At 42.5% G+C, this 25,466-nt stretch overlaps 1 protein-coding gene across 6 annotated transcripts in view; it reads left to right on the forward strand.

The window, feature by feature from the left end:
* The window catches only part of ELAPOR2 (endosome-lysosome associated apoptosis and autophagy regulator family member 2), a 282,202-nt gene that overhangs the window by 73,619 nt on the left and 183,117 nt on the right, over window positions 1–25,466 (forward strand). For 5 of the 6 annotated variants that reach the window (XR_003679919.1, XR_003679918.2, XR_003679920.2 and 2 more), the window contains exon 1: window positions 8,590–8,788. The exons of the other annotated variant lie outside the window; for it this stretch is intronic. Coding sequence is in view for 2 of the 5 variants with exons in the window: in XM_028490126.2 (XP_028345927.1) it covers window positions 8,600–8,788 (189 nt within the window). In the remaining 3 variants the exon portion in view is untranslated. Of the gene's footprint in view, window positions 1–8,589; window positions 8,789–25,466 lie in introns of those variants that run through there. 6 annotated transcript variants of the gene reach the window in all.

Raw genomic sequence — 25,466 nt, forward strand, 5'->3', positions numbered from 1 at the left:
CGGACTCTCAACCACTGTGCCACCAGGGAAGCCCCTAGTTCTATGACTTTTAATACATATGTTGGTTTATGTGACCACCATCACAATCAAGATACAAAACAATTTCATCACCCCTGCCAAAATTTGCCTTGTGTTATCCTTTCGTAGTCACACTTCCCTACCACCACCCCTAACCCCCAACAAACACTGATTTGATTTCTATCATGATAGTTTAGTCTTTTTGACAATGTCATATAAGTGGAATCATACAGTATGTATGCTTTTGGGATTGGTTTCTTTCCCTTAGCATAATGCCTATGAGATTCATCCAAGTTATAAGGTGTGTCAATAGTTCATTCCTTTTTATTGCTGAAGAGTAATCCTCTAGTTTTTAATAAATGGTGGATTGGTGATAATTTTAGAATTTATCTGATAGATTTTGGGATATCACAGTGGGCTTGTCTTTGAGATAGAAGAGGAATGAATATCCCCCAGAGATGGATGCTTCAAGGAATAAGAGTGTTCATGCATGTTGAGTAGCAAGAGGGTGGACAGCTGCAGAATTGCAGTTTGACTCACTTCTCCGCAAACTGTCCCACTTTTAGTGTGCCTTTCTGAACCAAAGAGGTGAGACAGCTAAAACATTTTCAAGATTCCCTTATAGCTAGATTCTACATTAAAACTAGGTTTGCTGAGGAAATGTACTCACACAAGACTCAGAAATTGAGCAACATGAGACGGCAGCTGCATGAGCAAAGATTTATTTTTCTGACTGACACGGCATCAGGGGTATTTGGCTCTTCTGCTCTAGTAGGCATAGAGGTTTGTATGTTTAGTCCTTGGCGTCACATGCACTGAGTGGTATGTGAAGGCTGCCGTGGAATTTCCACTACAGTAGTTTTGTGAGTGGTAGGGTATCACTCCAAGCTGTGTTTTACCTGGCTGCATAGATCCAAGCTTTGTTTACTGGCCCTCCAAGAAGATCTGCAAAGTACCCAATACTGCGTAATAAATTCCTTTCTCCTTATACTGAATAAACTGGATTCTATTCTCTGCAACTGATCCTTTGTTTCTGAAATTGAGAATTTGGGGATTCTCCCCAAATTGATCTTTGGATAATTTTTAGAACCTATTAAATTAATTGTTGTGTGTCTGAAATATTTCATATTAATGTTAAAAAATTAATTGCTCTCATTTATGGTGATTACATAACGCATCAATGCACACAACACATATTTAGTGAGTGTCTATGTACTAGATCTGAAAATATAGCCATTAAAAGCAAACACAAATTGCTTTCATGGAGTTTCCATTTTAGTAAGGAGAAACAGACAAGTAAACTGGGCAGCATGTTAGCGATAGGGAGAAAAGTGAAGCAGGGAAGGGAGATAGGGAATGACAGGGAATTTAGAAGAGGCGGCTAGTGCTTACTGGTAAAATGACATTTGAGTAAAGACCCAAAGAAGGAGGAGCATTCTGGGCAGAGAGAACAAACATAAAGGTTTTGAGGTAGAAGCATGTCTGGTAGGTTGAAGGAACAGCAAGGAGGCCAGTGTGGCTGGCCTGCAGGGAGTCAGGTGCCTTTGGGATCATAAAGTCAAGTGCAAACAAAGGTACTAACATTTCATGCTGAAGATTACAAGTAATCAAACTGTATATGTGAATATATATATATATAATTTTTTCCTTATTATCAACAAAGTGCAAATACAAAAACTTTCAGAGAAAACTTCTAATCTCCTGAGAAGACATTGGAGGCACCCCTCCCTCACCTCTTCCTGGTGGTTTTTGGAGTCCAGTGGAGAAATACTGTGTAAATAGTTTAAGAAGGGAACATTTATAAACAGCTACAAATATACCAATAAGCATGGTGATGCTTTGGGTACATTAACTCATTATGTATATTAACTCATTGCACACCAAGCCTACAGTGTCAGGTATTTTTAGCTCTAATTTACAGATGAGGAAACTGAAGCCAAGGGAGATTAGGCACTCTTCCCCAAATCATACAGCCAGTAAGTAGTGGAGTTTCAATTTCAAAAGCAAGTTTGTCTGACTCCACACTATTACTTGATCCCTGAAGGACATGGAGAGCAAACGAGATTTCTCACTGGTGAAGGGCTTTCATGGACTTAGAGACAGTAAATCAAGTTACCCTAACCTTTCCGCATATGACCTATTTTCCATTTTTTGAATCATCTTTTTTGTTGCTTTTAGAATCCTCTCCATTTATCCTCACTAATTCCTCATTCTCCCACAGTTATTTAAAATATGATGAACAAATTGATGTGTAATATACAGAATATGATAGAATAGCTTAAGTATCATACTTTTTAAATATACCCCAGCTTTCTTGTTTAAAAAATTGAACTAATATGTATTTTCTGTAAAACATTTGGAAATATGGAAAAGTAAAAAGAAATAGAAAAATAATCACCCATATTCATCTGACCCAGAAAACACCCATTATTAATCATTTGGTTTACTTTTTAAAAATTAATTAATTAATTAATTTTTGGCTGCGTTGGGTCTTTGGTGCTGTGCGTGGGCTTTATCTAGGTGCGGAGAGCAGGGGTTACTCTTCGTTGCGGTGCGCGGGCTTCTTATTGCAGTGGCTTCTCTTCTTTTCTTGTTGAGGAGCACGGGCTCTAGGCACGCAGGCTCCAGTAGTTGTGGCCCACGGGCTTAGTTGCCCCGCGGCATGTGGGATCTTCCTGGACCCGGGATCAAACCCATGTCCCCTGTGTTGGCAGGCGGATTCTTAACCACTGTGCCACCAGGGAAATCCCTCATTTGGTTTATTTTTTCAGTCTTTTTAATATGGATTTTAAAACCTAGTTAAGCTCCTATTCCATATAATAATTTAAATTTTTAAATATTTCAAAAATATAGAAAAATACAGAGGGTGAAAAAACAACCTCCTAAATGGGTGAGTCCTAGAATCAGACTGCTTGTGTCTGAAACCTCACACAGTATCTTGCTGAGCAACTTGTGCCTTTATTTTCTCATCTGTAAAATGGGGATAATAAGAGTACCTCCGTTTCATCCTTCTTTCTTTTCAGAAATAAAGTATTAGAGGTGAAAGTGAAGTCCCTTTTATACTCCTCCCCAATCCCACTCTCCTGTCTTTTCCACTAGGCAATCACTGTCCTGAAATTGGTTCGTATCCTTCTGTCCATGTCTTATACCTTTACTGTATTGAATGTATCTATTGTATATAAATTTTATGTCATGATTTTTCCCATTTAATTGAAAGCATTTTCATAAAAGCTTATCCCTCTGTCAGACACTTGTCTTAAAAATTCTTCGTGTTGGGATAATATACCATTAAATATCAGTATTTACTTAAAGTTTCCCTAGTATTAGATATTTAGGTTTCATTTATTTTCTTTTACCAGTAACACTGGTGAAAACTTTGTTCTTATATTCTGGTATACATCTTTGATGATTTTTTCAGGCAGGATTGATTGGCATTAAAGGATAGAAACTTTTAAAGTAATTCATAATGATTATAAAAATAATATATAATATTGATAATTATGGAGAAATTGAAAACATCTGTAAAAATGAAAGAAAAAAATGTCTGTATACCACCATTAAAAGATTATCACTGCTAACAGGTTTATCTCCTTCTAGACATATTCCTTCCATAAAGCATACTTCAAACCCCTCCTTTCCCCTGACACACACTGTACTTGGGAATATACTCTTTATTAAGATTTACATTAACATTAAATGATCCCATTTGCTCAATGCCTTTCATATTCTCTGGGAAACATGATTTTCAACGTCTGTATAATCCCACCATGTGAAGTAGCATAATTCATTTAGCCATTCTCCTATTTTGGGGCACTTAGATTACTTCATTTTGAACTGTATTAGACAACAGTGAGTATTCTTATAGAGAAACTTTGTGCTCCTTACTTAATCGTTTTTTTTTTTTTTTCCGGTACGCGGGCCTCTCACTGTTGTGGCTTCTCCCATTGCGGAGCCCAGGCTCCGGACGCGCAGGCTCAGCGGCCATGGCTCACGGGCCCAGCCGCTCCGCAGCATGTGGGATCCTCCCAGACCGGGGCGCGAACCCGTGTCCCCTGAATCGGCAGGCGGACTCTCAACCACTGCGCCACCAGGGAAGCCCACTTAATTGGTTTCTTAAATGAGAGTCCTGGAAATAAAAATTACTAAATTAAGGATAACTATATTACAGACACTTAATACATATTGTCAAATTGCTCTCCAGGAATACCTGTTCTCTTGAGTGTATAACCCACAACATACATTTGCCAAAATTATCTTTTGCTAATTAGATACAGAAAACACTTTCCATTATTTTTTTTCATTTTGACTGATTAAAATTGACTTTAAAAAAATTGCTACTTAGGGCTTCCCTGGTGGCGCAGTGGTTGCGCGTCCGCCTGCCAATGCAGGGGAACCGGATTCGCGCCCCGGTCTGGGAGGATCCCACATGCCGCGGAGCGGCTGGGCCCGTGAGCCATGGCCGCTGGGCCTGCGCGTCCGGAGCCTGTGCTCCGCAACGGGAGAGGCCACAACAGAGGGAGGCCCGCATACCACAAAAAAAAAAAAAATAAATAAATTGCTACTTAGATTCATTCAGATTTTATTTTTTATAACCTTCGTGTGCTTAGGCAATCTTTAAAAAGTTGGGGTTATTTTGACCAAAATCTGCTTAAAGTTAAAAAAAGAAAATAAATCTGTGTTTAGCATCACTGGGCTATAGCTATGGCTTTTGTTGATTGTTAACAAAGTTTGGTTCAATTTTCAGGGACACATGGCACAAAATAAAGTGGAAAATTGATGACCATCTAGTGACTTTTAACTTTTTAAACCTTCATAGTTGAACCTCTCCCCAAAAAATTCCATTGGGAATTTTCTATTAAAGTACTTAATAAAATTAGACTTTTAAGAATAAAGCTATTGGTCAGATAATCAGAAACCATTTGAATAATCTGCTGTTAAATTCTAAAATAAACAGCTACAAAGGAACCACAAAATTTTCTTGGAATTTTCCTTTCTCTATCAGTCTGTATGCTGGTTTTAATTACTTAAGGTCAACATGTTTTCTCTAGGTGAGAATCCTATGAGAAAATCATTTATTGACAGTGGCAAGTTGTCCCATTTAGGAAAATCTGTAATTGTCATTTAACCTAGGTTGACTAGGATGACCTTTGTTTTTACAAGGAAAGAAATTGTTTTCAATCCATTAGCCATGTTGTTAGGTCTCACTTAGATGACAAAAATAATAATGTAATGTGACTCAAATTCTGGATGGATTAAATAATAAAAGCATATAAAGAAAGTAATAACAAAATAAGAAAATATAGGCATCTATTTGATCTTGCAGAAGTACTGTACCTCTAAGCATAAAATGAAGAAATCACAAAAGGAAATAGTTGATTGAGTACATAAAAGTGACAATCTTCTGCAGAAAAGGTCACCAGAAACAAAATTAAAAGGAAGACTACAAACTGAGAAGAGTATTTGTGACATATATGGTAAGCAAAGGTGTAATATATAAAACTTACAAAGATTGCTTACAAATCAATAAAAAAAGATTGAAATTCAATAGAAAAATGGTCACAGAGTGCCAGTGAAAAATTCACACACACTGACAAGAGAAGGAAATATATAGCCAGTAAATATATATGAAAAATTATTCAGTGTTACTGAAAGCAGCTCTTTTGCCCCTTTCCTGTTTGTCCATTCCTGTTCCTCTCTGACCCTAAAAGAACATAATTATAGAAATGAGATCACTAGGCAATTTAACTTTACTCCTGACTTATGTTCTACTGAATGCACACCATGCCTTGGCTAACCTTTTGATTCTTTTCCTAGATTAAAAGTAGTAAGAATGAAGAATTAAGTAGTTAAAGAATGACCAGCTCTCTACCCCCAGCAGCCCCCTTTGCAATCCTGTAGGCAGATCACACGGGTAAGATAATGTCTGAAGAAAGATACTGAGGAGTCAGCAAGTCTGCACACAGTGGAGAAAGATGAAGAATCTAACCTCGTGCCTCAGTGATTCACTGAGATTCTTTCCTTCTTTTCCCTTTAAAAACTCTCATGGCTGAGCAGAATCTGGGGAGTTGGTTCTGGGAAACGAGTACACCTTCTCTCCAGATTGCTGGCCTTCTGATTAAAGCAACCTTTCCTTTCTACCAGCACTTGCGTCTCCAGTACTGGCTTTTGAGCGGCAAGAAGCTGAACCTGAGTTCAGTAACATTACTAATTATAAAAATGCTATACATTTAAAAAATATTAATACACTAGCATTTTTCTCTTCTACCAAAATGGCAAATATCTGAAGTATTATAATCTAGAATGCTGTGAAATAAGTACTCATAAACTGCTGGTAACAACTGACATAAAAATTTTTTAAGGAATTTGTGCATGATTCATCAAAAACTTAAAAATGCACATGCTATGTAATCCAATGATTTCAATTCTGAAAGGCATCATAGAAAATTAAAAGATGTATGCACAGATTATGTACTAGGGTATTCATTCTAGAATTATTAATAACATCAAATACTTGAGAAACAGTGCCTAATATCCAAAAGTAAATTACAAATAATCCAAACAGTAGAATATATGATATGGTTACTTAAGTTGTGCTGTCAGAGACTTTAATGACTTGAGAAAATATTAATGTTAAGGAAAAAATAAAATCAGGTTACAAATGATAATTCCCGTTTCGTAGTACAGACACAAACACCAGGAAGGAAACCCCTCAACATGCTAATACCACTAATAGTGCCACCTCTGGGTGGTGGGATCCCAAGTGATTTTTATATTCTTCCCAACAGTCTTGAATAGTTTTCAAAATGTTTACAGTAAACATGCATTATTGTTATAATCAGAACACACGAGACAGGGGAGAGAGAATGAGAGAGAGGGAGAGAGAGAAGAGAACTTTCACATTTCACGTGGAAATGTTTATTAAAAGGACATTAGAGGGACTTCCCTGGTGTTGCAGTGGTTAAGAATCCGCCTGCCAATGCAGGGGACACAGGTTCGAGCCCTGGTCCGGGAAGATCCCACTTGGCGCCGAGCAACTAAGTCCGTGCGCCACAGCTACTGAGCCTGCGCTCTAGAGCCCGTGAGCCACAACTACTGAAGCCTGCGCACCTAGAGGCCGTGCTCCGCAACAAAGAGAAGCCATGGCAGTGAGAAGTCCACGCACTGCAGGGAAGAGTAGCCCCCACTGGCCGCAACTAGAGAAAGCCTGCTCAACAGCAACGAGGACCCAATGCAGCCAAAAATAAATAAATTAATTAATTAAAAGAAAAAAACGGACGTTCGAGACCGTGCCACAGACAAATTCAAGTCAACTTATACTGGATCTGCTAGGTAGATTTCTCCAGGTGCATAATTATCAGAAATTCGGGTGCTCCTTTTGAACAACAGGATAACTCACCCATTCACAGAATTTTAGACGAAGGGACCCTTGAGATCCCTGACACTAACGAAGGTTTTTCTCACCGCTGCGGCCTCTCCCGCTGCGGAGCACAGGCTCCAGACGCGCAGGCTCAGCGGCCACGGCCCACGGGCCCAGCCGCTCCGCGGCACGTGGGATCCTCCCGGACCGGGGCACGAACCCGCGTCCCCTGCATCGGCAGGCGGGCTCCCAACCACTGCGCCACCAGCGAAGCCCGGATCAGTATATTTTTGAATGAAAGAAAAAATGAAGCCCACCCCAGTCATTGTACAGATGGAGAACCTGCTTCCTGCAGAAACAAAAGGACTTACTTGCCCAAGTTTACATGTTATCCCCATGAAGTAACACCAACAGTAGCAATAATTACAGTTACTACTACTTTCAATAAGCACCACATCTGCTGCTTGACAGGCACTCTTCAAGGGCTTTCTGTGCATCAACTTATTTAATCCTCATAATAACCTTATGGGTTAGGTATTGTAATTATTTTCATAAAATAGGTGAGAAAACGGAGGCACAAACTGCATCTAAATTTCATCCCCCCTTTCTTCCCCGCCATTTCATGCAAATCCTAATCACCCCAAAATTCGGCCTGACGTCAGCTAGCTTGGATCCTTACGAAGGGATGCTCCTGGGGCGCATCCGTGTGTGTTTGTGTGTGACGCGGGAAGTAGGAAGATTTTAAACACCCGCCGGAAAACAATGTCCTGATGTCCTGGATTTTACTCTGGCTTTCCCCCCTCCCCCGGAGCGCCCCTCCTGGTGGGCCAAGGGGACTGGGGACGGGAGACACCACGAGGGCACCCCGGCCTCTCTCGCGTCATGAGGCTCCCCCCACCCCGGGGGCCGCTCAGCCCCGCAGGAGCCGCCGGGCAGGGCCGCAGCCCCGCCCGCGCCACCTGCTCCAGGGCTCCCGCATCCCCGCCCCGCGTCCCGCCCCCGCGTCGCGCCCGCGCCCCGCGGTCCCTCCCTCCGGCGTGACGGGAGCACGGGCGCCGGCCGCCCGGGCCGCGAGCGCAGCGGAGCTGACTGCGGGCCAGACGGGCAGGGGGCGAGCGAGTGGCGAGCTGAGCGCGCAGCCCTCGCGGCCCGGGAGCCGGAGCGCCCCCCACTCGGGGAGGGTGCCTTCTTGCCGGCCGGCGGGTAGACCACAGCGGGACGGAGATGCTGCTCCCCCGCCTGGGGCCGACGCGGGGGAGGGGCCGGGGGCGGCCGGCTGGGGCTCCCCGCTGCAGGCTCTCGCCTCCTTGGAGCCCCGCCTGGATCTGCTGTTGGGCGCTCGCCGGCTGTCAAGCGGCCTGGGCTGGGGACCTGCCCTCCTCCTCCGGCCGCCCGCTTCCTCCTTGCCTGGAGGTGAGCCGCACCTGGTCTTTTACCTGGAGTTTGAGGGGGAGGGGCGAGGAGGGCGCGGGAGATGTGGGGTGAGGGTCGTGCCCGTTTACTGCTCTCTGCCTCTTTCCTTCCTTGGAGGACCGTGCTTTTCGTTTGTTTCCAGGGATGAAGTTGCCCGCCCCGGGAAGCTGGCCGAAAGAGGGTGTGTGGCTTTGCTGGCTTTTGGGGGATGCTTTTCGCGCTCCTGTGTTTTGAGGGCTCTGAAGGACTTTGCGGCGCCGTCTTGGAGTGACAGGCTTGAGGACCTGGGGCCGAGGGAGAGCTTTCAGCAAGGGCAGGGGGTTGGGGAAGCTTCGCCAGTGGGATTTGGAGACCCCTCACTTCACAGCTTTTCCAGAGAGCCAGATACGGCCGCCGAGGGCGTCGCGCTCCCCCTCCCCCTCCCCTTCCCTCCACTCCCCAGTGTGTACAAACCCCTTCCTCCTCTCCCTCTGCTCTCAGCTTCCAGATAAGGCCCTGGGGACTTGCTAAGACAGTGTGTGGTGTCACTTGGCATCCTTCTGGCAAAACGTGGATGTGAATTAGGAAGAAAAAAGTGTGTATTTAGGGAAGAGGTGGGTTGGTGATCTAGGAAATTAGAAAAGAATGCAATATGCTCCTTTTGGGAGATGTTCATCAGCTGGCTGAAGCATTGCTACTGTGTATTTTAAAGTTTGAGATGATTGTTGATATATAGCCAAGAAAGATAAATTATAGGTGATGTGATTTTTTTTTTCCTGCTTTTAGGGGAACTGGACTTAACAATGCCAAAAATTTACAAGGGGTGTCATTGGTACTTGTATTGGGTGTTTATCTTTCCCTTTAGTGTTCCAGAAAGTGCATCCTCTTAATGAAAACCAATGAGGGGAAGGAAGCAACATTTCTGACCTACTTTGAGTGATTATGTTGGGGAGGATATGAGGAGTGGTTACGGTTTTTAGGGAGATTGCTAAGAATCAGGGTGATGGGTCATTTTAATTTAACATAGCAAAAATGGGTTAGCTAATAGCCCCTCTGGGAAACAAGACCAGACCTTGTTCCTTTGTGTCACTTTTGAATTTTACCCAGGCTTGAATTATAGAATATCTGCATTCTAGACATCGTCCGTCATCCATGGATTTCACCTTCCTCTCCCATAGTCGCAGTCCCAGGACAGACTGAAACGAAAGAGAATCAGATCAAAGGCATGTGTGCGAGCACACAGTAGTGTTATAATTGGGGAAATCAGGGCAAGAACTCAGTGAACAGCTGTGTTTAATTTCAGAGTTTATTAGTATAATTAGTTGTTTAATCTGTATTCTCCTATCACCTGGGAATAGTCCATTCTTCCACAGAAAGCTGCTTCTTGGGCATCTTCAGACTGAATAGTAACAGGACAAACTTAAAACCTTGCCTCCAGCCCCCAGTCCCAATATGCAAAACCTATTTTTTTTTTTCTGAAGTGAAAAGTCTTAAGATTCTTGTAAAATTAATTCTTAGTATTGGAGACTCTACTTGAAACAGGTGAAAGTCAGGGCCAGTGGGGGTGATGCTTGGCCACTATAGCTAGACTGATCCTTTAGGTGAGCACATGTTCTACCCCTGTATACCCACGTAGAATAGAGTAAGAGTCTGCCACCTGAGACAAATCTTGAAACCAGAGGCAGGGAGATGACGGAAGGTTCAGGAAGGCTGTGTTCAATTAATTGTACTGACTTTAGAAATTGCATGCGACTCAGTTCCTTGAGGTTTCAATTTTGAATTTATGGAAATAAATAAAATATATGGGAGGATGCTCCGGAGCCTGCCTGTGGCTAGTTGTATTTTTAGAAAGGTGATGCACAGATCCAGTTATATTCTTCCTTATGACTGACAAACAGTTGGAAGATGATGGAGAGTTAGAGGTTCCTTTGGACATAGGAGGGGCCAAAGGGCTGAATCTGCTTCTTGGCATCCGGTCTAACCCACTGAGCTAATTAACAGAGTTGATCATTGTTTCTCTCTGTTTTTAAGAGGAATGTGAGAAGGGCAGGTGTTTTTCAGGTGTTGAGGGTAAGGGTCTGCTTCTGCTTACCGTTAGGGAGGGTCCTTCCTCTGAGATACAGCTGTGGAAATGTGGGCCAAACTCCTGTGAGCAAAGGCATAGTTAAAGTAACTCTCTGGTGCCCACTCCTGCCGGTGTATCCCTTTCCCTTCTTTAGTAACAGAAAAGGACATGAATGCCCCACGTAAGGGACAGCACCACGTGGTGGGGAGGACAGTGAAAGCCGTGAAAGTGAGGGTTCTGAGGCTGGAAACTAAAGCCAACTCTTAATAACAGGAGAGGATGTTGAAGGGAAAATCCGCAGGTAATTCTAAGCCTCATTGCTTCCAGTAGTTTCAGTCTCGTCCTCATTTATCAGTATTTTTATAAAAGTCATCACATTTAACTAAGTTACAGGGACTCTCATTTTCCTTGCCTGGTTTTGGCGGAAAGCAGCAAAAGGGGAAGCAGAGAAAATTGGCCTGGGAGGAATCTAGTTATGATTGCCTGAGTTCAGAAAAGAGGCCCTTCCAAAAGACAGCTGGGATGTGGGTAAAGTTTCACTTAGATTCTTTGCAGAGGATTGGACTCTGGGGTGAAACTCAAATATAATACAGCTTCCTTTGTCAAAGTCATTGGATTATGGAGCTGGAAAGGGGAGAAAAATGATTACTTTGGAATGCTCAGCTGGGGATCCAGTCAGCAGGGTGGACGTACAAGCACAAACAGGAAGGGGAGACAGCAATAAAAGTACAGTCCATGTGCCAGCAGTTGAAGGACAATAATAGGATGTGACTTTGATAAATGGTGTTTAAGCAAAAAAAAAAAAAAAAAAAAAAAAAATGAGGGCTGGATATCAGAAAGTACAGAATTAATTTTCTTCAAACTGTTTATGGGGGAACTTATAAAGGATAAATATCCTCTGGGTTTCTGGGTATCTACTTTTCACTTGTAAAATGATAGTAATAAAAAGGGACCTGCCTGTCTCTATTGTGAGGATAAGATGGATGAAGATAAGTTAAAGGAAAATAAATTACACACACACACACACACACACACACACACACACACACACACGAGATTTGATGATTGCTAGGTTAGCAGACCTAGATCCTGATGTTTCAGGAAGGGTCTACAATGAGACTTCAGAGGTTCAGAGGATAGGCTTATCCAAGAGTTGAATGAAATGGAATTTTTGACTCATTGAAGAAGAAGACTTAATGGGGCTGCCAGAGGAAAAAAAAGATAAAAGCCAACAGATGAATCAGAGTTGGAGTAAGGTATTAGAAGATAGACTGCGTGAGAGAAAAGTGCATAAAAAGAACAGAACTAAGTGGATTATGTATGCATTATTTAAATTTGGAAAATTAAATCACAAACTAGCTTGATTCTTAGTGCACTTCTCTACAGTCCTACGTAATGTGATTCTATTGGTCTCTCTGAATCTTGATTCAGGGGTGACATTTTTTGCCAACAGTTTTTATTCCACAGTTACTTAGCTTAAACTTTGTGCCAGGTGAAATGTCAGCAGATGTGAAATTACAAATTAAAAAAATAAAATTTAATTGGCTAAGGATGAGCCAGATATGAAAACTAACATTTGCAGTGAAGTGATTTGGTGCTATGAGAGAAAAAGGGGGCCATAAGTCTAGTGGGGAGGGTCAGAAACGGCCCTGTAGAGGAAGTGAGTGAGCCTGGAAAGATGGGTAGGAATTTGCCAAGCAAACGAGGGTCAGATGTGAGGTTGGGCTGGTTTGGGGGAAAGATATTTCTGACGTAGAGCAGAGGTTGAAAATGGCAGAAGCACAGAACAGTTATGCTGTAACTAGTTATAACTGGAGTGCTGCGTGCTACGAGGAGCTTAATGAGATATGAGGCCGAGAGGCAGGCGGAAGCCTGATCATAGGGGACCTTCTGTCATGCGGAGAAGCTGGTCTTCATTTGGTAGGTGATAGGAGACAATAGAAGGATTTACGAATCAGGAGTAATGCAATATACCTTAGTTCGGCAACAGTATGGAGGTCACATGAGAGGGGTGGGAAACAGAAAGAGGTGAGACCTGCCAGGAGCAATTGTAAGAGTACAGGTAAAGGATGACAGAACCTCAGTTGATGAGCAGCAGTGAAAATGGAAAAGAGTGATGATGTTAGAAGATAGAATTGACAGTGGGTGGATGTGGAGGGTGAGGGAATGGAAGGTTCCGCCTTGTCTAGAGGATGGTACCTGCACCCTCTGTGAGGAGGAGCGTGAAGAAGATGAGATAAGGAGCTTGGTTCTGGAGAGCTGACCTTCAGAGAGTTCAGTAGGCAGTTAGGTAGCAGGTCCAGTTGGCTCAGGGCCACGGTCTGGGCCAGTGTGGAGATACAGGAATCACTTGAATGAAAGGCAAGGTTGACACTGCTGAATTGGATGGGGTCATCCAGGGAGTGAGAGCAAAGGACGAAAGATAGAACTTGGGTTTTACCAACATTAAATGGGGCAGGAACCAAGCAGCCCACAGAGGTGACATGTAAGGAATGGCAAGTTTCAGGGAAATGCAACAGTGTAGTTATGGGGAAAGGGAGAAACGCCTTCGATGAAGAAAGGGTTTGGTTGTGGTGTCAGTGGTCCAAAGAAATTCGAATGAGATGAGACCTGAAACGAGAAGATTGAGTTTGACAGTTAGCTCCCTGGTGCTTAACGCCCCAGTGGTTCCTGTGGAGGTATTAACTGGGGGGTGAGGCAGTAGTGATAGAGTAGATTTTATTTTTATAGCCTTCTGAGATTTGGTAAGAATTTGGGTCTTCTGTGTCCACATAAGTCAGTAGACTTGTAAATGGTCATATCTTCTGTTTTAGACTTTGATGGGAATAGCTGAGAAATAACCTTTAGCCTTTCTGCAGGAAGTCTCTGAAGGTCATGGGCTGTGGGTTAAGGGGTTAGAGATTCTAAAGCACACTGTTGCTGCAGAAGTTAAGACTTGGCCTCTGTTTTCAAGCTGTTAACATAATTAATCTTGCCTGTTTTGCTTGTGAAGGTAAATTTTCCATTTCAAGTTCTTATGCTCAGAACCATTTCTCATGTTTTAGGCAAATGTGAGCAAGTATTCACACCATCAATATTTACAATGTAAAACCAAGAGTTGACAGATCTGTGAAGTGTCATATTTTAGCGCAGGGGATGGAAATAGCAGAGCATAGTATAGAGTGGCACGTATTCCTATTAGAGTGTATTCCTCAGCAGTGCCTTGAATCTTAGAATAATTCTTGCTTGTCAGAAAACACCAGTTAAATTTTGGTGGCCTTTTCCTTCCCCCTGAAGAAACCATGGCTAATTCTTGTCCCTTTTTGCCTTTCTTAATTGAAGTTATATGTAATATTTCAACATTAAACACATATTTGTTGTGTACTCATGTGCCAGGTGCTAGCAGTAAAATGTAGAATAAAATGTATGGTCCTTCCCCATACTGAGCTGTATCATCTCATGTGGGCAGACTCAAAACAACACCACCTATCAGGTAATTCCATCTGTCATAAGTTCTGTGATGGGAACTCTTTGCAGTCGGCGTGTGTAGCCTTTTTAGTCTGGTTGGGGTGGGAGGGATTCCAAGGAAAAGATGTTTAAGCTAAGACCCAAAGCATGAGTAGGAGGTTGTGTGTGCTGGTTTTAGAACGCCTCATCCAGAGGAAGCCTTTTGGCCTAGGTCGGTTCCTCTAACTTCCTCTAACCTTTCCTGGAGTGCTACAGACAGATGTTCTCTTCTCTTCCCTGGATCCCAGTCCCAGCCCATTGTTTGCTCTTGGGCAGCCATACACTGTCCTACAAACGCTTTCCACATGCAGGCCCGCCCTGTATAGCTGGGTGAGTGGTACCCACCTGTGGGGTCACGTAAGAGCTGGAATCCAGCCAGTGCTCAGGGTGCCCAGCCAGCTGTCTTGGCACAGGTCTGCATCCATCCAGAGGAAGGAGGACCTTTTTCGGCGTCATATGCCCAGAGGGGGTGCCATTTTCTAAGTCACTCAGAGGTGCCATATGCCTTACCAGAGGCTCTGAACATCTGCCCCTCCCCTCACCTAACACATAATAGACTCATTAGGGTAGGAATTTCATCCTATTCAGCAAGCGGTGATTAACTGTCTTTTTGTTTAAGGCATTTGGGGGGTTTTAAAAATGAGTGAGACGCAGGTCCTCTTCTCTGGGAGCACGAATCACTGCCTTGAAAATATCATAGAGTGAGTGGCTTCCACTTTTTTCGGCTATAGAAAGGAATTGATCTTTGTAATGCATTTAATCCTAATTGACAACTTCTCTTTTTTTTTTAAACGTCTTTATTGGAGTATAATTGCCTTACAATGGTGTGTTAGTTTCTGCTTTATAACAAAGTGAATCATCTATACATATACTTATATCCCCATATCTGACACCTTCTCTTAATTGTACCAGACTCTGAAACAAAAGCCCAGTGATCAGAATATATTGAAGTTTATTCTCAAGTCAATGTATGGCTCTGGAGTTCAGGATACTATTTAACTTATTCAAAACTTCACTTTTATGAGGTTCTTTTCCCTTAGTCAGTGGTTCTCAAAGTGTGATCCTAAGACCAGGACTGTCACCATTGCCCAGGCACTTGTTAGAAATGCAAGTTCTTAGGCCCCGTACACACGCTTCTGAATCAGAAACTCTGGGATTGAGGCCCAGCAATCTGTCACAGCCAGCTCTCCAGGGGATTACAAGGCGTGCTGAAGTTGGAGACCACTGCCCCAGGTATAAAGTGAGGGAGTGAGGGCTACAGTTTAGTTGTGTGAAACCCAGCAACCTGTTTTATTGCTAAAATTCCTTCAGCTGTAACCCTTTCTGACTCTCTGCTTCTGCAGGGCATGTTAGAAACTCCTAAAATAATCCCATCAAATGGAGCTTGAGCTCCTCCCCCCACCATGAAGCACATCAGCAAGCGCTACTCAACTATCTTCTATACACCAGGTACGAGGCAAGATGCTGGTGATAACACAGGATGCAGAGGATACGGTCACCGCTCTCTAGGAGCTTACAGCCTGAGAAAAGAAGGGAACATGGAAATGATTAAGTACCTCTCTCTGAGATAGACATTAGAATAGAAAACATGGTAATATTAAGAGGGTATGGCTAACCTTCTTGGTAAATGTTTTCCAGTGTTTGTTACTTATGGGGGAGGACTGTTGTTTACGTTTTGCTCCAACTGCAAAGCATCTCCTTGTTATAGTAGAAGTAGTCTTGAAGGTAACTGAAGAACTTATTCCAGTCTGAGCCCTGTGTGGCCTTGAGCAAATGGACCTCTTTGAGTCTTTCTGCGTCTGCAGATGGAGATAGTAACTTCTGCCTTACCCCCATTAGAGTTGCTGTGAGGATCAAGCTAATGTATTTGAAGATGCTTTGTAAATTTTAAGGCACTACTATAGATTATTCTTGTGTAAGCTAAGAACACTATTTCTAAGGGGATGGATTGAGGTGTGAAAGGACTGGGATGTGGGTAGGAAAATTTATTTACTGGCAAAAGCATTTTATAGGCGTATTTTTTCTAAGGCTGGAAGTTATGCATTGTGAAGAGTTTAGAGGAGCAAAGGTATAAAAAAAGAAATGTCAGTTCTAATTCTTCCACTTAAGGATATCTTGCATGTAATACTTCAGCACATTTCCTACCTAAATATTTTTTCCTTTTTAAAAACCATGAGTGAGTGCATATTTTATGGAGCAGTTGTATCTTTTCCTCTTACTGTAAGCATTTCCCAATGACATTAATGTTTCTTTATAAGTATTTTGGTAATGTTTATAAAATTTTTTAATGTGCGATATATTGCAAAATATAGCATCATTTGAATATCTGCCATTGTTTACTTATAAGCCATTCACTTCAGCCTTTCACTGAAAATGCTCTTTTAGGTCAACAAGGACCTCCTCTTTGCTAAGTCCAGCTGTCATTCCTCACCTTTCCCTGCCTTATTAGAACACCGGACCCAGCTGACTGTTCCGTCACTGCTGAAACGTTTTCTTGGCTTCAAGCACACCATGCTCTCCTGGTTTTTCTCTAGCTCCACTGTTGTCCTTCTGTCTTTGCCGGTTCCGCCTCGTCTCCCTGACTTCTTTACATGGAGGATTTCCCTGCCTCAATCCTTAACCATCCTATCTTTTCTGTCACCCTGACCCCTCACACTTTTGGTGATGTCATCCAGTCTCTTGCTTTTAACTACCATCTGCATATGGACCACTCTCAATTTTACATCTCCTGCGTGGACCATCCCGTGGCTTCCTGACAAGCACAGCCTCGACGACTCTGCCTGGATAAGTACCTCAAACCTGTCACGTCCAAAACCAGGCTCCTGCCACTGCCCCAAGCCGACGCCAGTGTGGTCTTCCCCATTTCCTTGAACGCCAAGTCCTCCCTTCCAGTAACTGAGGTCTCAAACTTTGGACTCTCCCTGACTTCTTTTTCTCCCATGTCTTATAATCCAGTCTAGTAGCAAACTCTTTCGTCTCTGCCTTCAAAATAGCCAGAGTCAGAACTTCTCACCCCTTGGCCTGTACCTTCTGGGCCACAGCACCATAGTATCTTGCCTGGATTATGGCTATAACTTTCCATCTTGATTTCCAGTTCGAGCTCAGCAGAGCAGTCAAGAGGTCACATTAAACATAAGTCAAAAGCTGTTATCTTTTGCTCAGAGCTCTTCTAAGGCCTCGTTCAGAACCGAAGCTCTGATGGTGGCTTGCAGGCCCAACATGATCTGGCCTCCTTTAAGCCTCTAATGTCATCTTACTACTCCCCTCATTCTTCACTGTGCTTCAGCCTCCCCGGTCTCCTTGCTCTTTCCAGAACGTGTTATGGAAGCTCGTTCTCAGCGTTTCTGCCCTGGTTCTTTCCTCTGCCTGCAGCTCTCTTCTCAGGTATCTGCTTGCCTTTCTCCCTCATGTCCTTAAGGTTTCTACTCAGTTGTCACCTTTACATAAGATGGCCACCTACTTGAAATTGCATCCCCTTCCTGTCTATCCCCATTGCATGCTTTTGTTTTTCTCCGAAGTACTTTTCAGCAGCCATCATAATACACTTTTTTTTTTTTTTTTTTTTTTGGGGGTACGCGGGCCTCTCACTGCTGTGGCCTCTCCCGTTGCGGAGCACAGGCTCCGGACGTGCAGGCTCAGCGGCCATGGCTCACGGGCCCAGCCGCTCCGCGGCATGTGGGATCCTCCTAGACCGGGGCACGAACCCGTGTCCCCTGCATCGGCAGGCGGACTCTCAACCACTGCACCACCAGGGAAGCCCTATAATATACATTTAAACTAGTTATTTTTTTAAAAATTTATTTATTTTTTATTTTTTGCTGTACGCGGGCCTCTCACTGTTGTGGCCGCTTCCGTTGTGGAGCATAGGCTCTGGACGCGCAGGCCCAGCGGCCATGGCTCACGGGCCCAGCCGCTCCGTGGCATGTGGGATCTTCCCGGACCGGGGCACGAACTCGCGTCCCCTGCATCAGCAGGCGGACTCTCAATCACTGCGCCACCAGGGAAGCCCTTAAATTAGTTATTGATAGTTTGTTTTTATGAGCCCACTCGCAGCAAAGATCCATAAAGACAAGGCAATCCCTCCCTCCTTTCCTTCCTTCCTTCCATCCTCCCTCCCCCCTCCCTTCCTCCCTTCCTGTTTCTTTTTTAAAATAAGCTACTGTATCCCTACCACCTCAAACAGTGTCTGGCACTGTGTTGAATGAATGAGTAAATTTAATTTTGGGCACTTAGATTGTTTTTAATTCTTTGTAGTATAAAAAGGTCATCATAAGCAGCAACACAGAATGTTTTCTGAATTTCTGATTATTGAAGATAAAATTGAAGCAGAAATCTTAGGTTGAAAAATATGAGCTATACCCTAGCCAACAGTGAAAAATGTTATTTATTTATTTTAAAAATTTATTTACTTATTTTTTAATTGAAGTATATAGTCGATTTACAGTTTTGTTATGTATGTATCTTTTTTGTATATATGTATGTATTTTATTTATTTTTGTATATGAAAAAATATTTTTTTCAGATTCTCTTCCTTTATAGATTATTACAAAATATTGAGTATAGTTCCCTGTGCTATACAGTAGGTCCTCATTGTTTTATCTATTTTTTATATAGTAGTATGCATATGTTAATCCCAAACTCCTAATTTATCCTTCCCCCCTTTCCCATTTGGTAACCATAAGTTTGTTTTCTATGTCTGTGAAAAACCGTTACTTATTAATATTAATTTGATGGTGGAAAATGCTATCTCACTGGTATAATTTACATTTCTTTAATCACTGCTGAGGGTCAGTATTTTTTATGTGACTTAGCTTTTTGTATTTCACTTTCTGTAGAATTTCTGTTTAGGTGTTTTCACTTACATATAATATAATATATGAAGTCTTTCATGTGATTGGCTAAGAAAAATCCCGAAGCAACTGCAAAGTGATCAAGAATTCTCGGGCTTGGGTTGAGTCTTTGTTCTAAGAGTGTGCTTTTGAAATTTCAAGACAGCCCTACTTCATTCTGTCACTTCTTTTTCAGTGGCCATTCATATGCTAATTTGTTCCTGTGGCATTTAATGAGTTCAGGTCATGTATTTCTCTCATAGGTAAACTAATAATACGGAAGTCTATGATTATAGTAGAGATGGGTTAAGTGCTGTGGTGGAGTTATGGACAGAGTTTTATAGAAGCACAGAGAGGAGGGACTGCATCACACTAAGGAGCCCTGCTCTCAGAGAAGGTGCTGTTTGAGCTGAGTTTGGAAAGATTTCTAGAAGTGCTTTACAGGATGCACAGAGGCCAGCCTATCTTGGTCAAAGAAAACCGATTGTATGCACAGAGGAATTAAATCATATGACCGTTTCACGGGCTAGAGCGAAGGCACTTGGGTGACAATGGCAAGAGATGACTACATTATGAGGAAGGTAGAGACTGAGGGTTTTGTGAGAAAAGCTTTGGGGAACCACTGACATCAGATTAGACAGATTATTCTGTTTGCGAGTGGAGGGATATAAAAGGGGAGTAATACTGGAGACAGGGAGATCAGTTAGGGGATGTTGCCTCTCTCATGGGGAAGAAAGAAATGTCAGAGCTAAGCAAATGACAGAATGGGGGGTAGGTTAGGTGATGGATGTGACAGCTGAGTGATAAATTTCAGTCTACCCGACTTCTAGGATTTTTGCCTTGGGCCACTTGGTAGACGCTCTGCCGTTCATTGAGACTGAAAATATAGGAGGTGAATGAGGCTGCTGGAAGAAAGAGGATGAGTTCATTATTGGCATCCTGAGTTTAAAGTGCTCTCCCAGAGACAGCTGGATGTTGAGAAGTGTAACCAAGAGGTGACTTGGGAGCCAGGGGCACATAAGAGGTAGTTGAAGCCAGTGGTGTTGATGGGGTCACCTCGGCTGTGAGCACCACGTGTTGAGGAGAGGCCTCAGGGAAACACCAGCATTTAAGAGGCAAGCGGAGCAAGAAGCGATTGAGAATGAGACTGAAAAGTCACGACCAGGAGAGAATGATAGCACAGAAACTGGCTGGGGGTCGAAGGGATAGGTGACCAGTAAATCTGCAGTATGATACAGACACGTGATTCTTGATGTTCGGTTAGGCATTAGAAATATCATATCCCTGTGGACAAGATGCAGAAGTATGTGCTGAATGATGGTATAACTAGGCAGAGTCTTGGATATTTGAACAAATGTACCCTGAGGTTATTAATTTAAGGACTTGATGCTAAGCTGAAGGAAGTTTTCCAATGTAATACCTTTGGTCTTAGTATCTAGTCTCTGTCCTGTTACTGTTCTGCTTTTACTATTGAATCAGTAGTTTGGTTTTGAGAAGGCTTAACCAAATTTTGTCAAGTCAGAAAGCTGGGAAAGATGCCTAATGAGTTGGAAAACAGAACTGGGATTCAGATGATTGCAAAAGGCTAGAATAATGGACAAACATAATTGTTCAAAATGTAGACTGTCCTTTTTGGTTCTGAAATTTAGATGTTCAAGCATAAGGTGAGGAATTCTTGCTTAAAAGTAATTTTGAAGCCACAGATGTCATGTAGCTGCTAAAAGCAATGATGGGCTGGTGGGAGGGTTCCTAGTTTCTATTAATATGAGCAGAGTGCTTGGCTCATAGAAAGTGGACATTTAACAGGTCAGTAATACAACTTAGGTGCAATACTTGAAGAGGGACATTGAAATAGGGAGATGTTGGTTTAAGGTGTGGATTAGGAAGATGAACTATTTGGAGAGTATCTCCAAATACTTGAGGACTGATTAAAGGAACTGAGGCTGTTTAGCTTGAAGAAGACTTAAGGGGACCGTAATAGTGAGCTTCAAATAACAGTAAGTGCAGTCATGCTTAAGGGGCATTGGTATAACGCTCATTTAGAGGACAAGATTAGGGTTAGTGGGTAATAGATAGAAGAAAGCAGAATTTAGTTCATCCAAGAAGGTGTTTTCTATCTGTAGAGCCATGTGCTGCTGCTTTGAACTCTGAAAGTTGCAAGGTTCCTGTTTTGTTGGGACAGACTGCTGTCCTGGGTCACTGCTGTCCTGAGTTCTGGTTTACTGCACTGTGCCTATATTACTGTGGTAGATTTAAGGGGCAGTTCAATGAATGTATACACATTCCTACTGTAACAGGTGAGAAGATAAATCTTTCTCCTTGGTGATTTAATCTTAGGACACATTATTTCTTAATCTGTCATCCTTAGCACTGTATTCTAAGATTGCTACATTGTAAACATAAAGCAATGCCCTTTGATGTTTAACATTCTAAAATTGAGAACGGGAGGAATTGGCCATTTGAAATGTAAGTTTAGCACAGACTTTTCTATGATAATTCTTGGGTATATCAATAAAGCATACTAGGAGATAACTTGAGCCAAGATAATCGGTAGATGCTTAAGTAGATCTGAGCTTGGTACCCTAGCAAGTGCTTCGCTAGCTAAAGAGCAGATAAATGCTAACATCACTTGCTCTAACATTTTGTTTATGGTTTCACTTTCCACATTTGACCTTTTTAAAATGAAAAGCAGTATATGTGCATTTTATTTATTTATTTTTTAAAGTAAATTTATTTATTTTTGGCTGCATTGGGTCTTCGTTGCCGTGTGCGGGCTTTCTCTAGTTCCGGAGAGCGGGGGCTTCTCTTCGTTTGGGTGCGTGGGCTTCCCATTGTGATGGCTTCTCTTGTTGTGGAGCATGGGCTGTAGGCACACGGGCTTCAGTAGTTGTGGCTCGCCGGCTGTAGCGTGCAGGCTCGGTAGTTGTGGCGCAGGGGCTTAGTTGCTCCGTAGCATGTGGGATCTTCCCGGGCCAGGGCTCGAACCTGTGTCCCCTGCATTGGCAGGCAGATTCTTAACCACTGCACCACCAGCCCATATGTGCATTTTAGAAAAGTGAAGTAATAAAACCACCCTTAATTCCATCGAATAAGCACACCACTCTTTTTTTTTTTTTTCCCAGCCGCTCCGTGGCATGTGGGATCTTCCCTGACCGGGGCACGAACCCGTGTCCCCTGCATCGGCAGGCGGACTCTCAACCACTGCGCCACCAGGGAAGCCCCACACCACTCTTAATATCTTAGTATTTGTAATAGGAATAACATATAAAAAGAGCAATAGCCAGCTACAGTTTAAAGGCATTTCATGTATTAACTCACTTATCCAATCCTCCAGACTCTGATGAGCTCAGTCCTAATACTTCCCGCATGGTTAAATTACTGAGTCCCGGCTAAGCCCCCACGGTGTCCACACTCTTAACCATCTGGCTCTACTGCCTCTATCACATATATCAGATATCGTAGCATATATTTCATTATGAATTTACATGTATGTTGACAAAATAGGACTATTCTGTACACACAGTTTGATAATTTTTTTTTTTTTGCATTTAACAATATGCTGTGAACTTGTTCCCACATTTTAATTCATGTAGTATTTTATTCAGTGCTTGTTGTTAGGTAGACCTTGGACTTTATTTTCTGAAGAGCCAGTTTTCACAAATAGTTTTCAAACAATCCATAATCCATCCTTTCTCCACTGATTTGTTTTCTATACCATATATCGTGTGTGTGTGTGTGTGTATATATATATATGCACACACATATATATACACACATATTCTTTATAATCTATTTTATGTATAACATATGGCATATTATATAAACACACAAACATTTATTTGATATCTTTTGGGCTACTTTATTGATTTTTTTGTACCAAGATTGCTCACAGAGTTTTATAATATGATTTTGTACAATACTTTTGCTTTTCTTTCCAGGATTTCTCAGCTGTTCTCACTCCATTTAGTCTTCCAGTTCAACTTTAGAATAATTTTGAACAATTAAAAAAAATTCTCCCTGGAATTTTCTCTTGGATTCTGTTAAATCTCTTCATTTATTTGGGAAAAAATGTCATCTTTACAGTATTATTTTCATATTTGAAGGTAGAATCTGCTTCAGTGTTTGAAGCATTCTGTGTTTTTCACCAGCACAGTCTTTGTATACCTATTTTTTTGTTACTGTTTTCTGTGGCAGTTTCCCCTACCATTTTACCTTTTGATTTTTCCCTGTGTTGAAAAGCCATTGTGTTTTGAAAATTAAATGCATACCTAGTCTTGTACAAAGCAGCCTTGTTAATTCTAGTATTTTGTCAGTTAATTATCTTCGATTTTCTTGATAACAAGTGCCATTTATTGAGCAATTAAATGTGTAAAACACTGTATATTAACAGTAATCCTGGGCTTCCCTGGTGGTGCAGTGGTTAAGAATCTGCCTGCCAATGCAGGGGATGCGGGTTCAAGCCCTGGTCCGGGAAGATCCTACATGCCGTGGAGCAACTGAGCCCGTGCACCACAACTACTGAGCCTGCTCTCTAGAGCCTGCGCGCCACAACTACTGAGCCCGCGTGCCACAACTACTGAAGCCTGCGTGCCTAGAGCTAGTGCTCCGCAGAAAGAGAAGCCACTGCAGTGAGAAGCCCACGCAACACAACAAAGAGTAGCCCCTGCTTGCCACAACTAGAGAAAGCCCGCGTGCAGCAATGAAGACCCAACCCAGACAAAAATAAGTAAATAAAATAAATAAATTTAAAAAAGAAAAGAATCATCTTGCAAGACTAATTTAAAAACAAAAAAACCAAAAAAAACCAGTAATCCTCACAGCAATCCATGCCTCTGCTTTTAGAGATGAGGAAACTGAAGGTGAAAGGCAATTAATAACTTGCAAAAGATGACAAAGCCATGAGGCTGGGTTGTATTTGTCTCCAGAGACCTCATTGAACCCCACTGTCTTCCACTCTGCCTACACAGAACTGGTCTGTACTTACAGCTCTCTACAGCTGCTTCCAAGAGGCTATGTACTGAATCTTATTAAAGTCCACCAAGCAGCTATTTATAATTTTTTTCTCCTTTAGTCAATCATTTTCAGACTGTTTCTTTTTCTCAAGGTATTAATCCCCTTTTCCTGTGTTTCAGAAATCCACCATCTCCTCCAGGGCAGATGTTAGTGTTGCACATGTCTTCACGAGGGGAGGTCCCTGTTCCACTGAGTTTAACCCACACACAGCTGTGTGCGTGGCCATTAGTCCTCTTGCTTCTGGGATGCAGTGTTCCTAGACCAACTTCTGCTGTCAGGCACATTTTCTTCCCATGCTGTGCTGATCAATTGAGGGGATCTCGTTCTGTCTATACTAGATTCTCGATGAGGAGAATGTTTTTAGAATTTTAAAGTAACAGAGCTGTCTGTAGTTTTTCCACAGTAAGCAGCACATGACAGGCACTGGACCTAGGGCATGTTCATCCTCTATCTTTATCTGTATGGTCCTGGAGATGAAATTGAGGGCGAGGGGTGTTAGTCTGATGACATCTTAAACCGGACACCTGTAAAACTTCAAAAATAAAAGGCCAAACTCTGTTGTAAGAACAGTATATACCAAAGACAGTTGAGAGTAAAAATTGATGGACTGTAGTTCTGTCATTTTACCACAACTGTTTTAATGTTTTCCTTTCCTTTTTTTTTTTGAATTTTTTTTTTTTTTTTTTTTTTTGCGGTACGCGGGCCTCCCTCTGTTGCGGCCTCTCCCGTTGCGGAGCACAGGCTCCGGACGCGCAGGCCCAGCGGCCATGGCTCACGGGCCCAGCCGCTCCGCGGCACGTGGGATCCTCCCAGACCGGGGCGCGAACCCGGTTCCCCTGCATCGGCAGGCGGACGCGCAACCACTGCGCCACCAGGGAAGACCTTTTTGAATTTTTGAATTTTATTTTCTTAATTTTTTTATCCAGCAGATTCTTATTAGTCATCCATTTTATACACATCAGTGTATACATGTCAGTCCCAATCGCCCAATTCATCACACAACTGCCCCGCCTCCCCCACTTGGTGTCCATACGTTTGTTCTCTGCATCTGTGTCTCAACTTCTGCCCTGCAAACCGGTTCATCTGTACCATTTTTCTAGGTTCCACATACATGCGTTAATATATATTTGTTTTTCTTTTTCTGACTTACTTCACTCTGTATGACAGTCTCTAGATCCATCCACGTCTCAACAAATGACCCAATTTCATTCCTTCTTATGGCTGAGTAATATTCCATTGTATATAGGTACCACATCTTTATCCATTCTTCTGTCGATGGGCATTTAGGTTGCTTCCATGACCTGGC

This window comes from Physeter macrocephalus, chromosome 5, assembly GCF_002837175.3.
Source record: "Physeter macrocephalus isolate SW-GA chromosome 5, ASM283717v5, whole genome shotgun sequence".
Lineage (NCBI taxonomy): Eukaryota > Metazoa > Chordata > Mammalia > Artiodactyla > Physeteridae > Physeter > Physeter macrocephalus.